Consider the following 26,700-nt stretch of genomic DNA (forward strand, 5'->3'; position numbering starts at 1 on the left):
TCTTTTAACAGAAACCTTCAACTTCTGACCGATTACATGAGAGTTCTATAACAACCAATAACTGAAGTAGTCTCAACTGGTTTCAGCCGGTTATATCTGTGAGATGGCTGAGCATACAATAGCATTGGAAAATGATATCTGTTTCAATGCAAACTTTTTTTAACTAACAATGCTCTCTGTTTTAATATATCTTGGATTTCATGTTTGTCATGGATTAGATCCTAATGCTTCTGCTCCTCTGATATTTAGAAAATGCTATATTCCATTTCCAGGGATCTCTGTTTCTACTTATTAATTTTTGTTCTCAGTCAGGACTGGGGTGGGGTTTTGGTTGTGTTAGCAGCAGTTTGTTTTTGCAGCTATTTCTCTAAGCCATTCTATGATATTATCCAGTTTAAGGAATCTATTGATTAGTTTTATTAAGCAGTAGCAAATATCAAAGGATTGACATTTATATAAATTCATTTAACTTTTATCGAAAGCAACTTAGAGTTCAGAGTAATGGCAATGCGATATTAGCAGCGATAATGGAGCAGCGTTTTTGATTTTATTTGGTGCTTTTTGTGCATTCACGCATTTGACGCGAATTCGGTGGTCAACCTAGTGCGCGCATGTGGGCAGCTCCTGTAGCAGCAGGGGTGGTAGCCATGGTAGCGAGGGAGAGTGACAGTCGCCCAGCCAATCATTTCATTCGTTCTGAATGGAAAGAGTAGCTGTGTTTATTGCAGCCCTGAGAGGACTACAGACACTCGATTTTTATACTCTCCTTTTCAGAGTACTTACAAAGACAGTTTAAACAAATTTGGGGAAAAGTGTTTTAGAAAAAAACGGCCTACCCTGCCTTTTTAAGTCAGTTGTAGTTGTGTATCAATTCTTTTAAGAAATAGCTGCTTTTAATTAACCTTAAATAATATAGAAATTACAGAATAACACTTTTTAACATTTATTTAATCAGCAATGTTTTGGTCATGCCGTTCTATGCACTTGCACTATGCAAAATGTAAAGTGTGTGAATGCATATTTTTTCTATTTCATCTCATTCAATTTAGACTGCAAGCTCACTGCTAGGCAAAAATAAAAAAAATCCTTTGCTATAGCGCTGTAGATTCAGCAGAGGTGCATTGGTGCTTCTAATTAGCGGTGCAGGAAACACTGTGGATACCTGTTTGAGCTGGGTAAAACATGCACGTGAGCATTCATCCAGAGAGGCAGCCACAAACATCAAACCGTTGGATGTAATGTCCGCTGAATGTTGCATGGTGCATTGCATTGATAATTTATAAGCATTTGGGAAGAGCTTGATTCAAAATGTCATATTAATCCTTCTTGGCCACGAATGGAAAACTTTGGTCCTGGAGGGTCACTGTCCTGCAGAGTTTAGCTCCAACCCCTAATCAAACACACCTGAACAAGCTAATCAAAGTTGCCCATCCCTGTTCTTGGCTTTTTTCTCTTTTTTTTTTTTTACACGTAGTCTGACCCTCTGTCAGTGTTTATATTCAGAGTTTGATATTCTAGGGTTCTAGTGGCCCGGATGGAAATGCGGAGATTATAAATAGCCTAGCTTGTCGCCCTCTTCCTTGCACTACTTCCTTTTAATGGATCTCTCCACACCCCTTTTAAAATAATAGTACGATCCATGCCTATCCTTTCTCCCGTTTTGACTGCACATTCTGCAGCAATGGGGGAGGGGTGAGTGTTCTCACTTCCATGAGTTTTACCCCAGCTAATGTTTAAGTACTTCTGTTTCTCATCGTGGTCTCTACTTGATTTGTTTGTGTTCTTGGAAATGCTAGTTTGTTCAATCGCTTGTTGATTTGTGACAAGGTCTTGCAGGCTGTTTTGGTCACTGAGGGCAGTATATTGTTTCAGTGTTTTTACAGGATTCAACAGTGATCCAGACAGAGGATGTTAATATTCTTTATTGGTTTGAAATAAACATGTTTTAAAAGAACCTCTGCAAACGTGGTTGAGTCCAAGCTATGCTTCCCTCCCCCTTCCATCTACTCTTTGTGTGCTCCTAAACGTGCATGAGTTCTCTCATGACTAATCTTGGGCTAAGCTTGAGAACCGCTGTATTACAGACTTGTATTTCCACAGTTAATTGTATTTTTGTGTTAACACATTTTTTTGCGTCTATATGTGCACGCTTTCGTTAAAGCTGAGGGGCACTGATTGGAGAGGATTGCGACAAACTCAATGGTCATTTGCGGATATGTTGGACCTCTGAGTAAGTGGACCTTAGAATGACAACTAGTTAATGTCTGTTTGGAACTCATGTAGTTAAGAGTGTCTCCCCCCTCTCAGTCCTTCTAATGGTATGCTCTGTACTCTCCAGTAATTTTCCACTGTCTGCTCTGGCGTTATACTTTGCAGCAAGAGGGTGGAGCTACACTGCAGTGTGACTGAGTTTGCTCTAGAACTAGTTTCAGCTAGTTTAATATGTTGAGACCTAATTTATGTTTTTACAGTTCTCGGTTTCAATTCTGTTTCACAGCACATCCATCCACCTCAAAGTTAATCTAGTAAGGAAAAAGGTCAAACCTGAATAATTAAAGTTAAGAGAAAATTAGTTTTTTCCCCTTGCAGTTAGACCTATATTAGCACTAATTTTTCAGTGAGAAGTAATTAGTGTAATTACTGATAGAAATGAGTAGCACCCCTGTAAAGTCCATGGTACAGCCCTAACCCTGCCCCTCCCCCACCTCTGCTCAGTTTTACTGCTAGGCTTTTGATCGCACGTCGGCTAGTCACGCTTGCAAGTTTCTCCTCCAAGCAGAAGGTGGCCTGCATTTGAGGGTAGTACTGTAAGGTCACAGCTCTCTGTCTTCCTGTACTTATTTAATTGTTTGTATTTTCATTAGTGTCTTTCCGTGCATGATTTATAGAACTATGTAAAATATATGAAATTAACAAAATACAATAACGCAGCAAGTGGGGTGCTTGCGATTCACTGCGCATTAGTATAAAAGTGTTTAGTATAAAAACCATTTTTCTTTAGCTGTGTCACATGTATGACTATATGCTAAACTAAAAGCAGTTGATTGGTTTTCAATCAGTTGATTTTGGCATGTCTTTCAGGTGTACTCAATCCTGCTCCTGGAGATTTTCCTTTCAGCAGCGGTTAAAGTCCCTACCTTAGCGCACCTGCTGGTAATTTACAAGATCCTGAGGATCTTGATTAGATTCCTTGTGTGCCTGTTTAGAGGCCGAACTAAGCTAGTTTATACAAAAGATTGAGCACCCTTGTGTTACAGCTTGAATACTGAAAGCTGTATAGTGGCATGTCACAACAAAGTGCTTGGTCCAATGAAATGTAAACTTGAAAGCTAAATTTTAATGAAGTAACGTGATAACTGCTTAGATGTACTCCTTACAAATAAAAACTCCTTACATGAGCTAAAATGAGCAATTTTTTTAATCGCACATTTTCTGTATTGTTTTAACTAAGATAAAGCGATACCAGACCAAACTACAGACCAGAAAAATCAATCCAGCTGGCCTTTGAGAAAAGGTTCAGAACTTAAATGATTTAAATATGAATAATGAATAGTTTTATATCAGTTGGATGGGTAAAAGTGGCTGGAGTAGCTGTGTTGCATGGCATACATAAAAACGGGGTGTTTGTAAACTAAAGGCATCAGGTGCTTCCAATGTAGACGGCTTTTATAAATTAGAATGGGGGTGATTACATTTTGATGTGACGTGCCACTTGAATGCGGTGTGGACAACGTGTTAGTACATGCTATTAGCCTTTTCACCTTACAATATTTCTGATACAGCATGACCTGCATTTATCTATAAAACAGAGCATGCAGTTAATGTCCAGAGACATTGCTACTATTCCATAACTGTCACTCGTTGAGTGCAAGGTGACAACGGTATGGGACGTCTCGTCTGCATGGATTGAAGAGAGAACCCTTTAAAAGCCCTCCATTAATACTCCAATGCACAAGTATGAAGCAATGGCACAAGACTGAAGTATGATCAGATATCTCAGAAGAATCACAGGAGTAAGCCTGCATCTGATGCATAGCGAAGACCATCATTGTGATCCTGAATACAGAAGACCAAGGCTTGAATAACTGAACAGACTATGCCCTCTGTAGTAGTTGTGCGATCTTGATGATGCAGCATGATTAAAAGCTGACCATTTTAAAAGCAAATAAATAAGCTCCTGTGTGGACGAACTGGATGCAAGGAACGTCAGATGTGAAGAAACATGCTTAATGCATGCTAGACACTCCATCAGACAGCCCTGAAACAAAGGCACTTTATTTTAATTTAGTCATTTCTTCCTGTTTAATTTACATGATTTGTGCAGCTGCAGTTGTTTGGCTTGCCAGCAGCCGAGCTGGTGGCCATTTTGTGTTATTGCAGTGCAGAGCAACTAGTATGAAATGGCAGAGCGGGGGAGGGGATCTTAAAGAGACTTCGCTGTAATTCTGGCTCTCCATGGTAGCTGCACCGTGTACACGGTTTAATGTTGTTGTGCCGTGTTTGGTTTCAGTCATTCTTGGAGGATTTAGGCTTCAATGCGTGAAATGTTTCATTTCATGCACTTGTATGATCATTTTGTTAGTTTTGGAAAGTAATCATTTATTACACAGAACAAGGAAATTTTAGATCAGGTCATTATAAAATTTAATTTTGTAGCTTGATCCGCTAGTTAGTTAGTGTATGTTATCAGGAACAAAGACTGACACATGACCGAGACCTATGACATACAACCCACAGCTAAGCCAGTCTCAACTGGATTCAGCCGGTTTCTGCCGGTTGTGTCTGTCATTAGCTGACTGTGCATACAGTAGCATTACAAGAGGAAAGCTGTTTTTTTGGGGGGCTTTAGGGAGTTATTGAATTATTAGTTTTTAAGATGTACATGCAGGTCATGTTTGTACCCATTGTACCCACACCAGAAAACCTCTTTAATAATACTTTATATTTTATTTTTTGGCATGGATGTTTGTGCTGCCCTACAAATTAGAAAAATGGTATATTCCATTTATGTTTTTAACTTGGGTGTGTTCTCTTCATCCCAGTGAAGATTGGGGGAGGATCTTGGCATATCTTATGTATTTCATGCTAGCAGCAAATAGTTTTTGATTGGTTAAACTGCATTGAAGAATTTCTTCAAAACGTTTTTTTTTTTTTTTGTCTTTTGACTAAACTTTTTGTTGTGCACTTGCAAATACTGCAACAATTGCATTTTGCATTTATTCATTTTAAAATGCTTTTGTTGAATGGGACATACCATTTTAAATTATATAAATGCAAATGTTGAATAAGGAGCCAAGAATTTTAGCAGTCCCACAATACTGAATTACAAAAATAGATGAGAATAAAGCTATAAATAAATATGAGTCTAAACCAATGCTAAATAATAAAGGCAAATAAATACCAATATTCTCCATAACTGTAAAAATGTGTAGTTCTGGGACTCTAGCAAAAGTCTCAGGTCTTCTAAAATGAGATCATCTCATTTTACACCCTGATTGTAGCCTATGCAATTTTGTGTTGTTCTTTTTGTATTGACTTAACACATTGAGTTAGCTGACATCTGCTCCAGTACCAGTTACTAGTACTGAGATGCCCACACAGAACCTGCTATAGTATGTCATGTGAAGTCTTAGTCAATACCACCATTCTCTGTTCATCTTGAGTTGCACATGATGACTAAAATGACAGTAACTGACAGTGAGTCAGATGCTAATTCATCGAGTGAGTCATTAGACTGATTCAACCTGATAACTCAACTTTTTTTATTCTTTAAAAAAGAATCAGCACATAGTTATTTGTTCACAAATAAGACTACAGAGGTCTTTTGTTGTGTGCATCCAGCGAGAACAATGCAGTAAAAATGTTTATTCGGTTTGTTCATATTATCAGTATTATTTCGCAGTTCTCCTTGGCTTCTTTCTCATCACGTTCACTTCACACAGTGTGAACTCACAAGTCACAACTCAGCTCAACTATAATTTCTCTTTCCGTGGTGCTGTAGATTCAGCAGCAGCGTGTCGTAGTCTCTGATTAGCGGTGCAGACGAATCTGTGGCTACTTATGCAGGGTAAAAGCAGCATGTGGGCCTGCATCCAGAGAAATAAAATAAATAAATAAATAAAAAGCCATTGGATACACTGTATCCTGAACAATGAAAAGCTTGCTGATATGAATTAGCATTTGGGCAGAACATTACTGAGATTTTAAATTAATGCCTCTTGCCATTTGTGAATTCGCACTACTGAAACGGCTATATAGACTCAGAACTTGCTGCTAAAGCTGGCTTTCTGATTATTGAAACTACTGAGGCAACCAACTGACTAGCAGATTGAGTGTGTTCTCTGCATTGAAAGCTAGTGCTACACACGAATCGGAAAATTCCAAGCTGTTGAGATGAAGCTTGGCAGAGCATAAGCCCCGTTAAATTTATAAGCTACTAGATCTGTTAATGCAGAAACACACTATAATTAAATTGTGATTGTGTGTTAATTTAGGCAGATTTAGTACATTCCCTGACCCTGTCTATTAATTTCTACAGTTTTTTTTTCTTACATGTTCTGCAAAAGTGGGGGAAGCGAGAGTGTTCTCACGATCATGATTTTTATCCCCCTAAAATTTGACTGCTTTTATTTATTTGATTTTGTTTTATTATATGCTTCACTTTTTCGCAATGCATAATTTAATCGAAAGCCTGCAGTTTTGTGGAGTTTGGCTTTGCTTGTTCAATCATGGCAAGGTCTTGCAAACTGTTCTGGTTGCTGAGGACAGTTGTGTTTCTTGCTGTCTTTCAAAGAAATAATAGTTGGGTCCTATTAAAGTCTTACTATTTTTCTAGTGTAGAAGTCCACGTTTTAAAGACGACTGCAAACATGGAAGAGTCCAACGTGTGTTCCCCTCCCCCTTCCATGAACTCCTTTGTGTGCTCCTTGAGGTAGTGTGACTAGACATGCTTGCATTCTCTCATGAGTAATCATGGGCTGCGTTTGAGAACCGCCGTATTACAGATTCATATCCCAAATTATTTAATGTTTCGATTAAAAAATATTTGCGTCTGCCTTCATATGCGCTTAAAGTTGGGTCTGATTGGAACACCTCAGTGCTGTTTGGCAGACATAGCAGACTCTCGATTAGTTGGACCTCAGATGGAAAAGACCTGTAATTAATGTCTGTTTGGAACTCGAACCGTTGTAACGTCCAAGTTAAGAGTGTCTCCCCCTCTCGGTCCTTCTAATGGTATGCTCTGTACTCTCCAGTAATTTTCCGTTGTCTGCTCTGCTGTGGTACTTTGCAGCAAGAGGGTGGAGCTACACTGCAGTGTGACTGAGTTTGCTCTAGAACTAGTTTCAGCTAGTTTGATATGTTGAGACCTAATGTTTGTTTAAAACCGTTTTCAGTTTCATGTTTAATTCTGTCAAAATGTTTTATTTAATTTGGTAAGAAAAATCCAAAAGTATAACCGTAATAAATGTAATGCTAAGAGAACAATCATTTTTCTCCCCTGTGCAGTTATGTGGATATATATAGTACAGCTGAGCTCATTTGTCAGTGTCAAATATTGTATATTAGTGTGTTTAATACTTATTGAAATGAATAATGGTTGCACCCCTGTAAAATCCATGGTACAGCCCTAGCCCTGCCCCTCCCCCAACTCTGCTCAGTTTTACTGCTAGGCTTTTGATCGCACGACGGCTAGTCACGCTTGCAAGTTTCTCCTCCAAGCAGAAGGTGGCCTGCATTTGAGGATAGCAGTGTAAGGTCACAGCTCTCTGTCTTCCTGTACTTTTGTAGTTTTGTTTCTTTTTATTAGAATCCTTATGGGAATGTGGTTTATTTGACTAGATTGCACAATATATTTACATGTGATTTATCGAAGTTAGACATGTTTTTGCGTCATTTTTTATTTTTTTACCGTTAGTTTAAAATGCGGGTATTTAAAAAAACAAAGACATTTTGCTACATAATGCGATTATTGATGAATGTCTAACATATGTGCTAAAAATTTATGTTGGTTCTTAACCAGTTTATTTAGGCAGATATAACGTGGTTCAGTTGTACTCAGTCCTGAAATTTTCCTTTCATCTGAATTTAGGTTCAACTCTCGTTTAACTCACCTGTGGTAATTTACAGGTGATTCTGAGGAGCATGATTAGCTGGTTCAGGTCCTTTTTTGGAACCAAACACAATCTTGAAAATCAAATCTGCACAGAGGTAAATCTCCAGTAGGATTGTGAGCACCCTTGTAGTAGAGCTAACATACTTAGGCCTTTTCTGTTAACAGTGCTTACCAAATGTATTTAACTAAAATAAATAGATTAACTTAGCCATGCATGTCTAGAGATATTGCTGCTATTCTATAACTCTGACTTGTCAAGTACAAGGTGTTGAAGATGAGGAACAAGGATTGAAGAGTACCTATAACAGCGTACAACTCCAGGATGAAGCAAAACCGGAAGACTGATGATAATACTCTCAATGGAGCAACACGCACCTGACGCATCAATTAAAACATCTTTACGCTGTCCAGAAGACAAAAGGCCACCTCTGTGCTATCATATAGCAGGTTATTTTGTGGGATCTAAAGACGTGAATGATTGAAGACACTTGAAGTTTCACAACCTTCAAGGGGATGAATTGAAGCGCCTTCTTGACGCAAAAGAAAATCAACTGCTGGAAGGAACGTTAGGAACCGGAGAGAGTCAGACACATGCTCTATGCAAGTTGGCTAAATTAAAATGGACAACTTGTAAAATCAAATCTAATCTGGTTTAAGTCACATGGATAGTGCAGTTGTTTGGCTTGCCAGCAGCCGATCTGGTGGCCATTTTGTGTTATTGCAGTGCAGAGCTACTTGTATGAAATGGCAGAGCGGGGGAGGGGCTCTTAAAGAGACTTCGCTGTAATTCTGGCTCTCAGTGGTAACTGCAGATGTGCACGGTTTACTGTTGTTGTGCCGCGTTTGATTCCTGTCATTCTAGAAGCTCTAGTTCCTGAAATATTTTCTATTTCACGCATATGTAAGACAGTTTAGTGGGGTTTTGACAGTGTTATTGATCAGACAGTCAGCAAATAAGAGGAAAATGAGTTAATTTATAAAATAAAATTGACAGAAATTAGTTAATCTGATTGCTTTACCAGAAACCTCCAAGTGTTTTTAGGCACATGAGAGATCTATGAGAGCGTCTCAACTGGTTTCAGCCTGTTATTAGCTGGCTGTGCATACAGCAGTTTTCAAAGGAAAGCTGTTTTTATACAAACAGTTGTTGTGTTGGAGGGTTTTAAGATGGGTTCAAGTTGTTGTAATGTTCTTATTTCACCAGTGGCCCTAAATGTTGTAAGTATTAGGCCTTATCCATTGCCGGTCATTTGCGCTTGTGCTTGTACATCTGCGCTACATTCTTTCGAGAATTCTCTACTTGCGAGTTAGGAATTCGCAATAACATCGGGATTTGGTTTCAAGTGATTTTGGTCTGAATAAAATCCGCTTTTTCCACTTACCAACAAAGAAGGGAGTTTATTTGGCACTAATGCTGTATAATAAAGAGCAAAGGATAAACTTTAGGTCTGAATCTGATGCTTTATCTTCTGCTGCCACAGAAAACTATGAATTGTAGTTTGGGAGCACGACTCATTGTAAAACAGCTGTGTCTCAAAGCCGTAATTATGATATTCAGTTGTCGGAATCCCCTTGGTGTAGTGAATTTTTAAAAATCTTTTTTTTTAATAAACAATTAAAAATATCATTATAAAAATCTTCTGCTAATAAATTTAATTAGAATAAAACAAGCCAGCAATCATGTACCCAACAATATTAGCAGTGCCGTAATAAGACATTTTAAAAATAGACCAGAATAGTTATAGCGTCGTAAAATAAAGCTAACGCTAGTGCGAAACCGTAGAGAGAAATTATTATAATAGATTGAATCTTTTACACCCTGATAGCATACTATGTTTTAATTGTTCTCATCATAGCTGCAGTATTATGCTCATTTTTTATTTTATTCCCATGTGACTGTACTGAGAAGGCGCCAGACTTCCTCTATATGGAAACAAAGCTTAAAATTTGTCAGATAAAAACCATGCTGTTCAGCCTCCTTCAAGGCCTTCATCAGACGTTAGGAACATCGGACACACAACTGCAAAATACTAGATGAAGTTTTATCACGGTCTTCCTTGTATCAAAATTTCTGCATCTCCACACCCCTGCTTTAAGTTATCGTACGATCCCTGTCTCTCTTTTTTACCGTTTTGACGGCACATTCTTCAGCAGTGGGGGAGGAGTGACTGTTCTCATTGCATGAGTTTCACCTCCACTCTAATGGAACTCCTTTTCATTCCCATTTTACACCTTTTTTTGGTGTAATTTCTCTCTGTGCAGTTTCATGGAATGTTTTTCCTAGTGGTCTTCTAAAGTTAAAAAAAAAAGAGGACTGGTGTTTTTCTGGTGTGGAAATCAATACGTTTCAAAAACAACTTCTTTGTGTGCATGGTAGAGATCCAGCAGAGAACTCTTTTCCTTCCGTTCACACTTGGTGTGAGATGGCTAGACGTACTTGCGTTCTCTGATGATCATGAGTTCTGCCTGAGAAGTATTAGGTTCATTGTGTGTGTGAATCATGCACGTTTATTGATTGTGGATGGCGCCGAATATGTTAGTACGAAAGGGGCATTGACAAGCTCAGTGCTGCTAGGCAGACATATATCCAGATGTGGTGCAACTAGATTTCTACAGCAAGTGATCTTTGTCCACTCTGAAAGTGAAAATGCTTTGCGACAAAATAACATCAGTATGTGGTTTTCTCAGTTTGCACATTCTCTTGCACTCGCAATATATTTGCACATTACTGCTGAAACTGCGTCAATCTAATGCCTCCTACAGACTGTGATTTTGGCAATCCTATAAGATCATTACAAATCACACTGTACGACATGGATCTAACAAACTTTTGTACGACATGTATGTAGACTGTACGATGATGACAACTATTGAATCGTAGGCTACGACGCAAGTTGGTATAGAAGAATAAAAAGTCAGCATTCGTGAGTGGTAAATAAATAGAGCAAGATGAATCGCATTTTGGCAATTGTGGTTTTTATGTTCGCTGAAAAAAAAAAGGGTACACGAAAGGAGAATATGGACTAGGGAAAAGAGGCCAACTTGGCATGCCAATTTTGTAAATGGAGCTCGAGTTAAGTAGTTTTAAGTTTTAGTGCCATGTCGCATTGATCAATACACCGTTTCATGTTGCATTTTAATTGGCTAGTCAGTAGACGTAGGTTGTACCAGCAAACACACTGTGAGATGATCATGCCAAATTTCTGACACTGTCAGAAAATGATCGCAGGCTATCTTTGGTTGCAAGACCGTGACAATGGCCATCTTTGAACCTCTCACTGTATGACATAGGACCAGAGAAATCGCCAGTCCAAAATCGTACAATGTGTACCAGGCATCATGACTTCTATGATGTGTTTCCAGGCGGCACTATTTTTTTTAAATGTCCTTTTGAATGTTAAGGGATTTGTCATATTTGATGTTTGTGAAAATTACAAGTAAAGCTACAAAAATGGAAACCGTGAGATGGGCAAAGTGCAGTGTCGCTTGTCATGGCAAGGACAGAAGCGCGGATTAATGTGGAAGAGCGCTTTGGTCATGTCGCGTCTGGTTTTGGATCGTGTCAGACTTCTGAGTATGTGAAAACTCATCAGTGTTTGCTAATACTGTCTGCTGGGAACTCCATGAGTTGCAATATAAATGTCATTAGGCTTTTAGGAGATCTGTTAAATCTGTTGTGCTAAAATTTCTCTTTTTTTGTGTGTGAAAATTGACAGCAGACATAGCAGCCATCTGAACTAGAATAGATTTGTTTAGATAAGGTCCTCTGTTTTGTTCTCAAGGACTGATTGTAGGGATTTTTTATGCCCTTTTTCAGTTTTATTTATAGAAGTTGAGAGATGACAGGAAAGGATTGGGAGAAGAGGAGAGAATAAAATCGGAAAATGTCATGAGCCGGATTAGTACTTGTATTGCCGGAATGAACACTTTAGTTAAATGTGTCAGAACACCTGAGTGATATTTAGTCAGGATAGGTTTCCTTTACTAGGAAAACAATGAATAGAACAATTAATTTCTTGTGAGTTATTCGATTTCGCATAGTCACGAAATATCATCACAATTTTTGCAAAACTGTTTGAAAAATGTTCATGAGCTGAGACTGTTTCCATGTGACTAAGAGGTAATAGTCAAAAGGCATGGAATATGAATATGCTTAATTGTCTGGCATCATTTGCTCAGTTGTTTACATAATTGTTTATGGCAGTATTTTGACCTTTTACCTTGTTATAAACCTGCTTTTGTGCAATAGCAAAGCTACTGCCAAAAGATTTTTGTGCTGTATTGGGATGTACGCTACCAAGTTATTTATTGAAAAATGTGGACTTTAGTAAAAATGCATTGGCAAATTGTCACTTGGTTTATGCAGAGCAGATTCAGTTTTGCTGCGCTCCCTCTTGTGTTGACACACAGCGGTGCACGTGAGACACCCCTCTTCTGTTGCAATGGTACGATCCACATCGCAGTAATTTTCCACCCTGTTTTCTCTGTGCCTGCAGCAGTGGGGGAGGGGTCTGTTTTTTTGCTTTACAGCATATGGCAGTTTTTCTTTCTTGCTGCTGATGTTTTTTTTCCTTTGTTCTTTATTTTCCTCTCTTTTTTAAAGGTTTTTGTATGAATGTCTTGTTTTTGAACACCTTTAATTGCAGGTTTTATAATACAGCTGGTCTGTCAGTGAGATTTTATGATGAGATGAATCATCTCAGGCTTATCATGAGTCAAAATGTGACCTTTTGTTTCATATAACACTGGCCTGTTGGTTGTAACGCTACAATTGTCTGTAGCTACACTGTTTTTCTATTCTAGTTACAGCCAACACCTTACAAAGAATGTGCTCCGCCTCTCCACATGAGATCCCTTCCCCCTCCCGTTCTCTCTGTCTCTCTCTGTTCCTCTTTTCTTGTTGTGTGCGCTTTGAGCTAGTTGGAAGCTAGGCATGCTCCCGTTTTTGCGCTCCCTACTAATCAAGGCCTACTCCTGAAGACTAAACCTCAAGGTTGTTTTTTGAGCTGTTTTGGTTATTGAGGACTTCAATTTTTTCGCATTCAAATTTAGTGTTGTGTACTTGTAAGATTAATGGACATTTTGGTGGATGTTTGTTTTATTTGTTTTAAGAAAAATTCTAGATGAATTTTCATGTCTTCGTATTATCGCAGAAACAACCCTTTTTACGATTTTTTTTTTGCTGTTGTTGGTTTTGGCTGTTAGTGAGAATTGTGCAGTTCTAACATGATTGAGATCATCTATTTTACATTTGACTGGGATATTTTTAAGTCATACTTTGGTCTTTGGCATCAGGAAGTGTTGATTGCGTGCAAACCGTAAACGAACGCAATTCCTTGCGATCTTTTGATATTTAATGCCTTCTAATGGAATATTAGTGGTTTGCTTATTTTGGATAGAGCAAACTTTTTTTTTTGTCAGCTTACCATAGAAATTATTGCAGGTATTTTACCTTGAAACGGTTTTCAATATGGGATACAATGTTCGGCTATTTTGCGAATAGTTTTTTTCACAAGAGGTTATATCGCTGAAATCAACTTGCATTGAACGGGACTTGGCTATTCAGGCCTGAGCCTCAGGAGGAGGAATAGGCCTACTGTAAAACTGAGCCTGGCTTTACACCGCAGCTCTGGCGACCATTTTGCTATGAGCGGGAACCTCAGTGTCTATGTTTACAGTTGGGGTGGGGGAGGGCCACTGTGAGGCTGTGCGCGGTGATCAACATTAGAACAACAAGCTTCCCAGAAGCTAGCAGCCATTTTTATAAAATGAATGTATTTTCTGTGGACATAAAACCGAGGACATGGAGGAATACAGAGATGCACTTTATTACTGTTTAGTTTGTCACTCATTAGTGTTTTTTTGGGGGGGTTTATGACATGAAATGTCAAATGTTTTTTTAGTGTTCGTTTTGGGTTACTAAATGGCTGTCTGTAGTCAGCTTGCTTGACACCTTCATTTGTGTCTTGTACAACCTTGTTACCTGTCTTGCACCTGACTCAGCAGTTTGTGGTGACACTTCAGTGTTTAGAATGGAAAATTAGTCAAAGCTAATAGAACTTACAAGTGAATTAAGTAAAAAACTTTTTCGTGGTTGTCATGGATACCAGAACGTTGGGGAATGACTGTTGACTGGAGGTTAAAGATTTTGCTAATGGTGTATATATATGTAAGCCGCGTCATTCACACCTGCCAGGATGACGATTGCTAATTTTGCAGCACAGCAGCAATGTGGTGTCCTGTGGATTTATGCTTGCAGATCTTGGCAAGATATTTTTATGGGATGTGTAGTAAACGAAGAAAAGATGAGAATAACTGGAGTAGAGAATAAATACTGAGGATAAGTTGATGTTAAGCATTAGAATGAAGTCAAGATGGATTAACTTTTTGGATCCAGTAAGGTGCTTTGATGCTAATAGCAAGTTCAATGCTAGCAATTTGCTCATCTCTTATCATTGGGAATATTGTAAAAGAAAGGAAATTGTTTAATATTTTGAGGTTTATGGTATTTTGATTTTGTTTATAAATGTTGGTGTTGGCTGAGAGGAGTTCATTTTTACAAGTATTGAGCAGTTAGTAACACTATTTCCAAACTTGACCATATTATTTCTTGTTTCAGATCACACGTTTTTTATTTTTTTAAATTCCAGGAGGCTATTCTTTTTGTATTAATTTAGAAACTTCTAGTCTCTTAAGCGCTGAAAGAGAACACCAGTATTGTAATTTATTTTTAAATGCATGTCCTCCAGTAAAATTCAGTCTTTTTAAATGGCAAATAGGTTTTAATATTACCTCGTCTTATCAGGACAACAATTTGCAGTGTACTACTTTAACACGCGTTGTGTGATGTACTTAATTTGTGATTAATTTGAATTTAATTAGTTTCTAAATTGTGTAGTATTGGAGAAACATCTACTTTAATTGCAGGATGTCACCAGCTTTGTTTCTTTAGCTGTTTGCTCAAGTTCTTTGTTTTTCTCTGTAGATGATGTTATTTTTGCACAGCTTGCGATGAGTTCACTGTATGTGGCCTTTGTCATAACATTTGGCTACAGATTCAGCATGGATTGTAATCCATATACGTAGAACTAAGGAAGTATGTCGACTAGATTGCTAGATAATCAAGTAGGGAATATGCCAGCGCTCATCGGTTATGTTAAACTACTGGGTTATGATTACGTAACATTTTTAGAGCAACTTATTAATTAAAACATGAGGGAGGGAGCTGAAGGATCTTTATATCTGGTTATGAGCTGAAGAACTAACTTTAGCATGAAATGAGTTAGAATGTGTGCGAAACTATTTTTAACTTAATTTCATACCTAATATTTCATTTCTTTCTTTTTTTAGGATCCTCAACCGACTGGCTGCCTAATCCATGAACAGGAAAGTACGAGACATTACAGAAGCCTGGTAAGACAAACTAATGTCTTTTTGTGATGATTAACACGGAGACAGAAGTACGAGTCTAGTTTAAGTAGCCTACGATAGTAACTTTGAAAATCTGCATTATATAATGAACTCCTCTTGTCGCTAGCAGATTCTGTAGTGTGCTGCTCTTATTGGCTAAGAATTGCACCAATCACGTTGAGGGGGAGGACACAAAGTCTGCTCTCCCTCTTATTATTCTGAAATCAGATGCACTGCTGGCTGTTACGGCCCTACCAACTCGCTAGTTATGTCAATTGAACTGAGGAAGGTTATTGGTTTTTGTTAGGTAACTCTTTTCAAAACAGATTTCTAGTGGTTTGTGGACTTGTTTATTAGAGAGATGCTTCAGCTCAGACTGATTGTGTGGATAAACAGATCTAAACAGTTTAGTACTTTTACTTTGGATGAATTACCATCTAAAAAAAACTTGCCAAAGCCTTAGTCCAAGGTTATTGTGACGGTTTTGTTACAGTTAAAAGAAGGTATTGTGATTGAGGTCAAGAGAAAATTCTAGAACAGCAGGAAATGGCTTTTAGATGAATGACAGTGACACCTTGTGGTCACTCTTCAGTAAAGACACTTGTACTTGGTTAGATTAATCAGATGTGTTGAGTACTGCATGGAGTTTTGCTAACTAGCCTGTTTAGGATTTAAACATTTGTTTGACCATATCCTCCTATTGTTCCGCAGGTGAAAATGGAAGTAGCTGTACCTGAGGAACCTCAGAAGAAAATCTTCCGTGCACGGAAAACTATGAAGATGAGCGATCGGCAACAACTTGAAGCTCTGCACAACACCCTGACAACCACCAATTCCAGCTCCGCCTCTGCCTCATCACAACCTCAGACACCGCTGGTGAATGGCACCCACACCGAGGAGGAGAAGGAGAAGGAGAAGGAGAAAGACTTGAATCATAAAGAGGCCGACTTGATGTCACCTGCCCCGCATTCAGCTCGCTGTTCTCCTTCTCCATCTGTCTCTCGATCCCCCTCTCCACCCAACGAACAGGCTACCTCACCTTCTATGGATATGGACGACCCCCTTGTGGCCACAGAAGAGAAAAAGGAGACAAGCAATAAAAGTTCCTCCTCTTCTCTCTCTGCTTCTCCATCTGGGTTAAACTGCGATCCAGAGGTTAAAGAAGGATTTCTGTGCTTGAGCGAAGAGGATGAAATCCAAGCAGAGAAAGATGAAAAGAAAGAAAGTAGCGAGGAGAAGATGAATGTAGATGACGAGACAGAGGACCAAAAAGATGAAAAAGGCACTTCTGAAAATGCAGGAGGTGAGAATGTCTAGAAACCCAACCTGCCTGCAAACTACTGGTCAATCTCTAATTTCGGGGTGGTGAGATCTTTGTCATTCTTGCATTCCCATACAATTTATTTGTGGAGACTGTAAAAAAGGCACTCCTTTGAATACTTTAGAGGAAAACATGAGCTTCCCTATTTTTTTATTTTTTTGTCGCTCAAATCCTGATAATAATTAATTACTTTGCAATCTGATTAATTAAAGGGATAGTTTATCAAAAAATGAAAATTGTCACTATATACTCAATCCACTTCTGTGGAACACAAATTTTGAGTTCTCGTTTTTTTTTGCCATTCAATAAAAGTAAAAAACAAACAAACATTTGACCCCATTGTATGGACAAAAAAAAGCTGCAACATTTTTCAATATATCTTTTGTGTTTTACAGTAGAAAAAGTAAAACCGATTTGAAAAAAGTAAAAGCGGTTCTGGATGAGTAAAAGATGAAAGAATTTATTTTTGTCTCAAATGATCGAACAATTTTGAGTTTCCTACGTAAGTGTCGACATGAAGTTTAGCGTTTGAGCTAACATTCGTTACGCTAATATCCCTGTTTTTATAGTTGCAGGCACTGCCTTTAAACCTAAACCTTTCCTCTGCCTCTACCTAACAGCAGACAACAGCTCCCCTGCTGGTACAAAGAGATCATTGTCTGAGGAGCAAGATGAAGATGACAAAGAAATCGAGGAGAGAGATGGAAAACGAGCAAGGCTTGACGGTGAGGAGCTGGAGGCTCAGCTGGAGCTGAAAATCACCGGCAATGCGGGGAGCCGCCATAAACTGGAGAAGGTTTGTTCTTGGTTTGAAATCCTAATATCTATGTACAGCATCTATAGCATGCAGTCACTGACCATGCACAACAGCATGCTTTAGGTGAATGTGTAAATTAGTCTAAAGGTGATGATACACGGGGCAACTCTTTGAGCAATGTTGCTTGGGCACTTTCCCATTGAGAACGGGCAACAAATTTCTATCTGGCTACTTTAGACCCTGGTTGCCCATTGAGCGCAATATTGACCAGCAACATTCCTCAAAAATGTGCCTCGTGTATCATCACTTTAGAGATGCACCGATTACAATTTTCTAGGCCGATTCCGATTTTTCATTGAGTTTGACCTGCCGATACCGATTTTAGCCGATTCCGATTAAATTTTTTCTAACCGCTTTACAGCACACTCAAATATGTCATTTATACTTTTTTATTATTATCAAACACCATATACTTTTACCCAAACTGAATAATAAAAACAAGTTTAAATGGGTAAATTTTCTTTAAATATTTGAGTCTTCATTTTCTTTTCTGACATAGCCTACTCCAGTTCTTGTTAAAACACACTAGACATGCAGATTCTGGGCATTTTGGCACTTTTTGTGTGAAATCATATTTATTTTGTCCATCAAAAGTGTGCTTTCACTTTAATTGAGCGTGAGCAGCGCAGCAAAAATAGACTCGGCGCCGAAACCCCCGCTTCACTGCTGCTCACGCGACACTCCTGCTTGATGCTCACGCGCTGCTCCTGGTGTGAATGCACTCTTTGATTAACATGCACGGCGAAAAAAATACGCGCTGCTCACGCGCCACTCACACTTGCGGTGTGAATTGACCGTAATTCACGAAGTTTCCTACATGTGTGTTCCGTGTGCACATGTGATGCTGATGTTGCACAATGTTAATCATGCGGCGCCCAAGTGCATTTGACCGGCATAAAATCGGCATGTCAGACTGACCGGCCAGTCGCCGGTCATGGCCAATCGGCCAATTCCGGTCACCAGCCGATCAATCGGTGCATCTCTACTTTACAGGGATAGTTCACCAAAACAAATGAACATTGTCATAATTTCACATTCCACACCTGGATGGCTTTCTTTCTTCTGTGGAACACAAAAGAAGATATTTGAACGTTTTTCATTCAGCTTTGGAAGCACAAATTAAGATTTAATAACCTCTCATTTCTCATTAGTTCACTCAACCAAAATGTTCAAGCTTAAAGAGTTGATAAAAAGTAGACAAAAGTCTAATCCAAGTCTTCTGAAAAGACAAGATTGCTTTGTTTAAAGAGGACCTATTATGCCCTTTTTAGTCTTAATTTTGTTTTTGGGTTCTGCTAATATAGGTTTTCATTGGGGGATTTTCCAAATTATCTGTAGAAAAGAATACTCCTATATAATGTTCATGATAAACATTGTTCTGATGATCTGTAAAGTCTAATTCTCTTCTCTTTTGGAAGACTTAAGACCTTAGATTTCTTGTCTTTCTTCCTATTAGATGGTACAGCAGTTAGTTGAGGAACGGTTACGGGTGCTGCAGTTGACCGTATTTGACCGAAGCATAAAAGAGCTGAAAGAGAGAGTGGAGAAGATCGACAATGCAACCAAACAACACAATGCTTTGCAGCATATTAACACACTACAGGTGAGTTTAAGTTTTCACCAGAATCGATGTTTGCCAGAATAATACAAGAAATATTGCTATTGTGCATCAAATAGAAACAGGTTCGTCTTTATTTGAATGCTTGAATAACATTAAACCACAGAGTGCAATATACATATGAATGTTTTGCTCAATCTCAGTATGTAATTTTAATAATTTTATTATGCTGGACACATAACATCAATACAATTGTGATTTAACTTTAGGCTAAGATTTCCCGGCTAGCTAAAAAGTTTGGTGCTGCTAATCAGGCCTCCGAGAACTCAAAGAGAACTCAAGAGGTAAGAGTGTGAATTTTTCTTAAGTTATTGTGGAATAAAGATGTGGTCCTTATCTATAAATATAATACACTTCTTAGTGTTTGATTGCAGGCAAAATGTGCTTTTGAATGTGAGGTTGAGTTCACTTCTAAGGTAAAATCCACTTTGCTTCCCATTAATCAGGTTCATGCTGCCTCTGCTGCTCAGGCCAACAATGCAACCAACATGACTACACCACAACGGTAAACATATCTGACACATCCTCTATTAATCTTCACAAGATCATGCTACTCTTTCTCCAGTACAAGATGTTGCAATCAATTTGCTTCTAACCTACACTTCTGTAAAAGTCTTCCACCCCTTTCACTCCTTCTAAGGGGCCATTCAAACAGAATGTGTTTTTGTGTTGGAAAAACAAAACAAAGTTGTGGTCAGTGCAATAGGAAAAAATGTAATGCCTTTAAGTTGGAACTTCTTTTAACATGAGTGCTGTGTTATGCGCGGAAAACACGTGAGCGCAATGGTCAAAGACGTCCCTTTGGAGCAACTTTAGTGCAACGCAGTGGAATGCAAAAAACACATTCTGTGTCAATGGCCCCTAAAGCTGTTGGGCTCCCGCTTGCCAAGATCTAGATATTTCACCATCCCTTTTCCACGTTGGTTGAACAAACTCTCAGTACAGTCTTAAATTGTTGTTCCAAAAGCAACGCCATAGAAGAACCTTTCAGTGAACAATTATTTTTCGTCAGTGTGATGAACTTTTAAAAAATCTAACATCCCATGGATGTTTAAGGTTCTTCATGGAATCTTAGATGCCAGTAAAGAACCTTTATTTTTAAAGGGGTGGTTGATTATGACTTCACTTTTTTAACTTTAGTTAGTGTGTAATGTTGCTGTTTGAGCATAAACAACATCTGCAAAGTTACAACGCTCAGTTCAAAGCAAAGGGAGATATTTGCTTATAAAGAAATATTTTTTTAAGGACTACAACAAACGGCTGGTAGGGACTACACGAGCTTCCTCCCTGGTTAGTGACATCACTAACCCTAATATTTCATAAACCCCGCCCCTGGAAAGACGCAGTCCATGTTGAGAAGAGGAAGAGTTGTTGTAGTAGAGCACATTTGTGAGTCTGCTCAAGCTGTCGCATCCGTCTTTTCACATGCAATACAGTACGCAACACAAATGCAATAGCATGTCACTCTGTAGGCATCTTACAACAGTTCTCACACAAGCGATTTTATAGATTATCATGACATAATATGCTAATCAATGACTGGAAGATAGTTAACTCCACATCAGCAACATAAATTCATCAACTAACCATTCAGAAACGTCCTGTTGCATTCTACATGTCACTTCTTCTTGAGTCTCTCCATCATTGTCTGACTCCGGTTTAAACATAAAAAGCATTAAGACATTTTCAGAGCGTGTCTGCGTGAGCTAATCGGAGCTGCTAACACACACACACACACACACACACACACACAAGCTATTGAAGCTCCGCCCTCTGTGCCGTGAGCAGCAGCTCATTTGCCTTTGAAGGGACAGACAAAACAACTCGTTTTTGCTCGCCCTCAAAAAGGGACAATTTTAACATGCTATAAAAAAAACATCTGTAAGGGTATTTTGAGCTAAAACTTCACATACACACACTGGGGACATCAGACTTATTTTACATCTTGTAAAAAGGGGCGTTTATACCACCCCCATTTTAGAGTGTTGCTGTCAGAAGAGCTCATTCTCCAGACACACTAGTTTGGGAAATATTAGCTCTGCTAATTCTAATTCAAAAAGCTAAAGTAAATAATATATTTGAAATGCTTGTCCACCACTTATTTGTTTTTGCCATTTTTAATGCTTCCATACCATTTCTGTTCTTTTACAGTACTGTTAAAACCACAATGGATCCCAAACTGTCCAGTCCACCCACTGGTTCCAATTCAACTGGTGAGCTTTGGTTCTAGTTCTTGCATATAGTTAGTTACTATTTCATTAAATAACTCTTGTTTTTCTTCCCTCTCCCCTCAGCAATCCCAGCGCTGCCCAAACCTCTGTCCACACCGACTGCCCCAGCCTCCTCCGCTCTGGCCGCCTCTACACCAATTCTACAGATCATCTCCACAACCACGAGCTCTACTCCCTCATCCACCTCTTTGCCTGGCCAGACTCAAACAGGCACCCTACTACTAAAGACTGGTCCCGGTACAGGGGTCATGACTAACACCCCGGTGACATCAGGGGGTCAGTCAGTGTCTATTCAGCCTCTTTTAATTCAGCTGCCTTTAGCGATGGCGAATGGGCAAAGCGGGGCATTGGTTAATGCTGCCGGTGGTGTTGGTTTGATACCAGTGTCGTCATTATCTACGGTTAGTAGCATCAATAAGGCAAAGACGACTACAGCTGCTACCACCTTCATCCTTCAAAAGCCAGCTGGCAGTGTTGTTTCGTCTTCCTCCACATCGTCAGCTCCGGCGGTGTCTTTGGCAAGAGCCGTGTATCCGGGTGGCACAGGGACTGTTAGTTCACCCAGCACAGGGATATCTGTGACGACAGCCCGAACACCCATTCAGTGTGCTGCTGTTGTGGGAGTGTCTACAGCCGCCTCTTCTCCAGGAACCACGGGACCAGCAGCGACAGGATCAGCGGCAGCCGCTCCACCATCAGCTTCCGCATTGGCCTCAAAGACCGGTATGAGACAACGTCTTTTTTCTGTTTAGTAATTTTGCTGTTTTTCCTATGGGGGGTTATAAGGGACATACTGCATTAGATTTATTATTCTCACATTGCCTTTATTTATTACTATGTAATGCATATGTAATCTATGACTTTGATTACATTATGAAAAATATGAATTGATAACATTTTACGTTCTCATTTTAACAGATAATCAGGCCTCAACACCAAAAACACCCACTCAGGTAAGCAAGGTTTAAAATATGTCTTTGCAAATACCACTTTTGTGTAGTAAAAGTGTGGTATACTTAATTTTACTCCCTCTTTCGACAGCCTGGGCGTCCCAAAGGTTCTGTGATTGATCTAACTGAAGATGATGACGATGTTCAAGGTAAAATACAGTTGCTTTTTATTCCTCAATATTAAGGTGCATTCATATTAGCAAATTTTTGTGTGCAAAAAAAGGTCCGTTGTCTATTGCCAATAGTGTAGCGATGTATGAAGCACAGCTCTCACTGAAGTCAGTTTCAAACCAAGCGGCTTCCTTGTTGGTCAGCTAGGCAAATTTGCATGGCCAACTTGAATATAACTGAAATCTGAGTGGGGGTTCTTCTTTTTCGCTTTCACACGATTGTGTGGATGAAATGCAAATGTGACCGAACCTTTACTAACTCACACTGCTAAATATTCTCATCATAGTTGAGGTTTTTTATCTCTCCTAATATTTTTATCTTTTTGTGGGTGTTCTGCAGTGACAGGAGTCCAGAAAGCCACTGTTTCCCCTATCACTACCCAGCGTACATCTGGGCCGCCTCCTTTAGTCAGCTCTACCCCTAATGCAGGTGAGTGATCATATTTCTCTTTTCCCTTTTCTTTGTCTTGCTGTTGCTGCTTAAAATATTATAGCGTTCTACATCACTTCAGAATATGACTATTTGTACGAATAAATTCAGTATACTATACTGATGGTTTAATTTTTTCCTCCCTCCCTCCCTCCCTCCCTCCCTATGTTCAGGAGTTCGATCTGCACAGCGTTCCTCTGTGGTGAGTGTGTGTGTATATAAAGATGATACAAAGGCCATGATTTCACTTCTTTCGCTCTTTATGCTTTAACATTTTATTTCTATTTTGTTAGCATATAATATAGTGCCTATAATAATCTTTCTTGCCTTCCCTCTTTGTTCTCTCTCAGGATTCTCCGTCTCTTTCCCGCCCAAGCTCTTCTTCCTCCACATCTCTTCCCCCTCTACCACTGGCACCATCACCACCGGCACGTCTCCCACCCGAGGCGGCCCACACTTCACCACCGCAGCAGCCCCAGCTCAAACTGGCCCGTGTCCAGAGCCAAAACGGGATCGTCCTCTCTTGGTGTGTTGCGGAAACGGACCGCAACTGCGCCGCTGTAGATACCTATCACCTGTACGCCTATCACCAGGACAACCAGGGGACAGTATCGGGCACTGGTGCTTCGGCTCAGTCACTGTGGAAGAAGATCGGGGAGGTGAAGGCACTGCCGCTGCCCATGGCGTGCACCTTGACCCAGTTTGTGTCGGGGTCGACATATTATTTTGCCGTGAGGGCGAAAGATGTGTACGGCCGCTTCGGTCCTTTCTGTGAACCGCAGTGCACTGACGTCATTAATCCGACATCCGCTGCATCATCCTAAATTAATTCCAAATGGATGGTACAAAAGGATGTGGCCTGGGCCGGAGGAAGTTTGACGGGAGATTTGTAATTGTTACAAAATTGTTAACTATGCGCAGACCACTGGTTTAGTCTTGCCCTTCGTGTTAGGAATTGTAGGGAGTTCAAATAGGTTGTCTAATGCAAATGGAAAAACAAATACTCATCATTGCATACAGACACATATACACTATTTGTTTCAACTTTATTTTACAATGAGGAAGGAACTATCAAACATGCATCGTGCTTGAATTTGTATTTTCCTTGTGCAAAATGTTCAGAGTTAAGTATTGTTTTCGGAATTCTTTCTCTCTCTTTTTTTTTTAAGGTGACTTTTTTTTAAATAAAACAATATTCAATACGTTGCACAGATTATTGTTCCAATATAGGTCCCGGTTATTAGCTACAGGACAGGAAAGCAGAGGTGTTAAAGGTTTTCTAATGTTTTTTGTCTGGTACCCAGACACTCCAAAATGACACTCAATAAAAGTATTGATATATTTAAAAAAGGTCTCATTTATTATTTGTCAAAACTACAGTGTATTATTTAATGACATAAAAGTCCTGTTACAAATATTAAAAATATAGCATTCCCGTTCATCTCAGTGGCAGTTCCTTGGTTTCCTGGAAGTATTGACTTTTTTTTATTTTCACAGATTGATGACATGCTTCAACATTTATTAACACTGTAAATCTAGCAAGGTTTTTAATATATATTTTGTGTACATAACACTATATTTGTGTTGTATTACCTTGCCAGTAAATTACAGGAAACTAGTTAGTTGCTACTGGAGCAAATGAGAATGCAAAAATTATACTTCGTGTAAACTTCTATAGTGGATAATGGAAACTACAAGATGACGACTTGGCGTACATTTACATGACAACAATGAACTTAAAACGGAAACGGTTTCCTTTTGTTTTTAGCGTACAAATGACAATCCGCAAAAACAACTAAGAATGCTGTATGCATGCCAGGCCAGTAGTTGGCGATGTCACTTTATAAAGAAACACTGCACACCTATAGACTGAACACGTAATACACATGCTCATGAAGTCAATGTTTTCAAAAATTAGCATTTTTGTAGTTTACTAAAGACAATAACTGTATCATATTCAAAAACGTGCACTTTGAAACCCATTTTCAGGCCCCCCAAATGCTGTTGTTTTAAAGGGACAATGTGTATGAATTTCTCCCATCTAGTGGTGAAATTGTATTTTGCATTCAAGCAAAATGTGCTCTCCAGCGCCTAGCTTTTTCAAATGTGTGTTGTATCTACGGTAGCCGTTATGTACCAAAAAGCTATGACAGGATGTCTTCTAATAGCACCTCGTCGAGTGTTCCTTCGGGTGAACAGGTTTGTTATTTCAAACAAACAGCAACTTGACACAACGAACAAACGAATGTTACAGTATGAATTACTGACTGTGAAACTTGCCGGGGCAGTGACAAGCGCCTCTCACTGCTCTGCTCCTCCGTTTCTGCTGCTTTCAGTTACGTCACACTGGCTCTGAACGAAAACGCGTTGTGGAAACGCGTTGGCCTAGTACTTTTTGTCCCTCTCTGCTATTATAGTTTTTCAAGATGGTGGAACTACATGGAAGCCTTCGTGGACCTACCCGTCCCATGTATATAAAGATAGTAAATTCTTCGTTTACGAGGATAAGTCAGATAATTGGCAGAGGTATTTGTACACCATTGAGGACATATTTATGAATAAAAATATTGATTTTAGATTATAAAATACCTAAAAAAAAAAGTACACATTGTCCCTTTAATGAACAGCAATAAGTTTTCTATTTTTATTTGAAAACGGTGTTGTGTAAACGGCCCCTTAAGGTTCTGAGAGCCCTGGAAATATCCATTGGTCCAAGGTCCATTGGGTCCAATGATACATGATTAATGAGTTTCAGGAAAATTCTAACAATGCTGAGGGCACCATAACAATGCCACAGTCCCAAGGCCTTTACTAGCGACTGTCCTTAGATGTGATGGAATTGCTTGTTTCCGCCACAGAATGAAAAATAAAAAAGGTAATTGCGACTTTTTATCTCACAATTCTGACTTTTTTTCTTACAATTGCGAGTTTACATCTCGCAATTCTGACTTTATTTTTCAGAATTGCGAGATATAAAGTCAGAATTTCGTGATATAAAGTCGCAAGTCAGAATTACGTGATATAAAGTCGCAATTACGTGTTATAAAGTCAGAATTTATTGATATAAAGTCGCAATTACAGGTTATAAAGTCAGAATTGCGTGATATGAAGTCGCAATTGCGTGTTATAAAGTCAGAATTGATTGATATAAAGTCAGAATTGATTGATATAAAGTCAGAATTGCGAGATATAAAGTCAGAATTGATTGATATAAAGTCGAAATTGCGTGTTGTAAAGTCAGAATTGATTGATATAAAGTCGAAATTGCGTGTTGTAAAGTCAGAATTGTGAGATATAAACTATTCTGAGGGGAAAAAAGTTACTTTTTTTCCCCCTTAGAATTGGCCTGATAACTCGCAATTGCGAGTTTATATCACACAATTCTGAGAAAAGATGTCAGAATTCCGAGATATAAACTCGCAATTATGTGTTATAAAGTCAGAATTGCGAGATGTAAACTCGCAATTGTAAGAAAAAGTCAGAATTGTGAGATAAAAAGTCGCAATTCTGTCTTTTTTTCTCGCAATTGCGACTTTATTTCTCAGAATTGCGACTTTATATCTCGCAATTGTGAGATAAAAAGTCAGAATTTTTTTTTATTATTTTTTTTTTATTCAGTAGCGGAAACAAGCTTCCATAG

The 26,700-nt window shown here is 38.9% G+C and overlaps 1 protein-coding gene across 5 annotated transcripts in view; it reads left to right on the forward strand.

Moving 5' to 3' along the window:
* Positions 1–24,410, forward strand: part of atf7ip (activating transcription factor 7 interacting protein) — a 45,124-nt gene extending 20,714 nt beyond the window's left edge. Inside the window, exons 1-14 of one of the 5 annotated variants that reach the window (XM_056250481.1) lie at positions 7,686–7,750; positions 15,464–15,526; positions 16,235–16,826; positions 17,465–17,640; positions 19,118–19,264; positions 19,489–19,563; positions 19,726–19,784; positions 21,431–21,492; positions 21,574–22,233; positions 22,429–22,463; positions 22,552–22,609; positions 22,971–23,060; positions 23,234–23,262; positions 23,411–24,410. In XM_056250481.1, coding sequence (XP_056106456.1) covers positions 16,241–16,826; positions 17,465–17,640; positions 19,118–19,264; positions 19,489–19,563; positions 19,726–19,784; positions 21,431–21,492; positions 21,574–22,233; positions 22,429–22,463; positions 22,552–22,609; positions 22,971–23,060; positions 23,234–23,262; positions 23,411–23,884 — 2,451 coding nt within the window. In that variant the 5' untranslated portion in view covers positions 7,686–7,750; positions 15,464–15,526; positions 16,235–16,240 and the 3' untranslated portion in view covers positions 23,885–24,410. Of the gene's footprint in view, positions 1–7,685; positions 7,751–8,127; positions 8,209–12,975; positions 13,107–15,463; positions 15,527–15,740; positions 15,831–16,234; positions 16,827–17,464; positions 17,641–19,117; positions 19,265–19,488; positions 19,564–19,725; positions 19,785–21,430; positions 21,493–21,573; positions 22,234–22,428; positions 22,464–22,551; positions 22,610–22,970; positions 23,061–23,233; positions 23,263–23,410 lie in introns of those variants that run through there. The other 4 variants (XM_056250478.1, XM_056250480.1, XM_056250479.1 and 1 more) reach the window with 4 other exon arrangements.
* The last annotated feature ends 2,290 nt before the right edge of the window (positions 24,411–26,700 follow it).

The sequence above is a fragment of the Rhinichthys klamathensis genome, unplaced genomic scaffold (assembly GCF_029890125.1).
Source record: "Rhinichthys klamathensis goyatoka isolate OS25496 unplaced genomic scaffold, OSU_Roscu_1.1 h1tg000069l_1, whole genome shotgun sequence".
In the NCBI taxonomy this organism is placed as follows: Eukaryota; Metazoa; Chordata; class Actinopteri; order Cypriniformes; family Leuciscidae; genus Rhinichthys; species Rhinichthys klamathensis.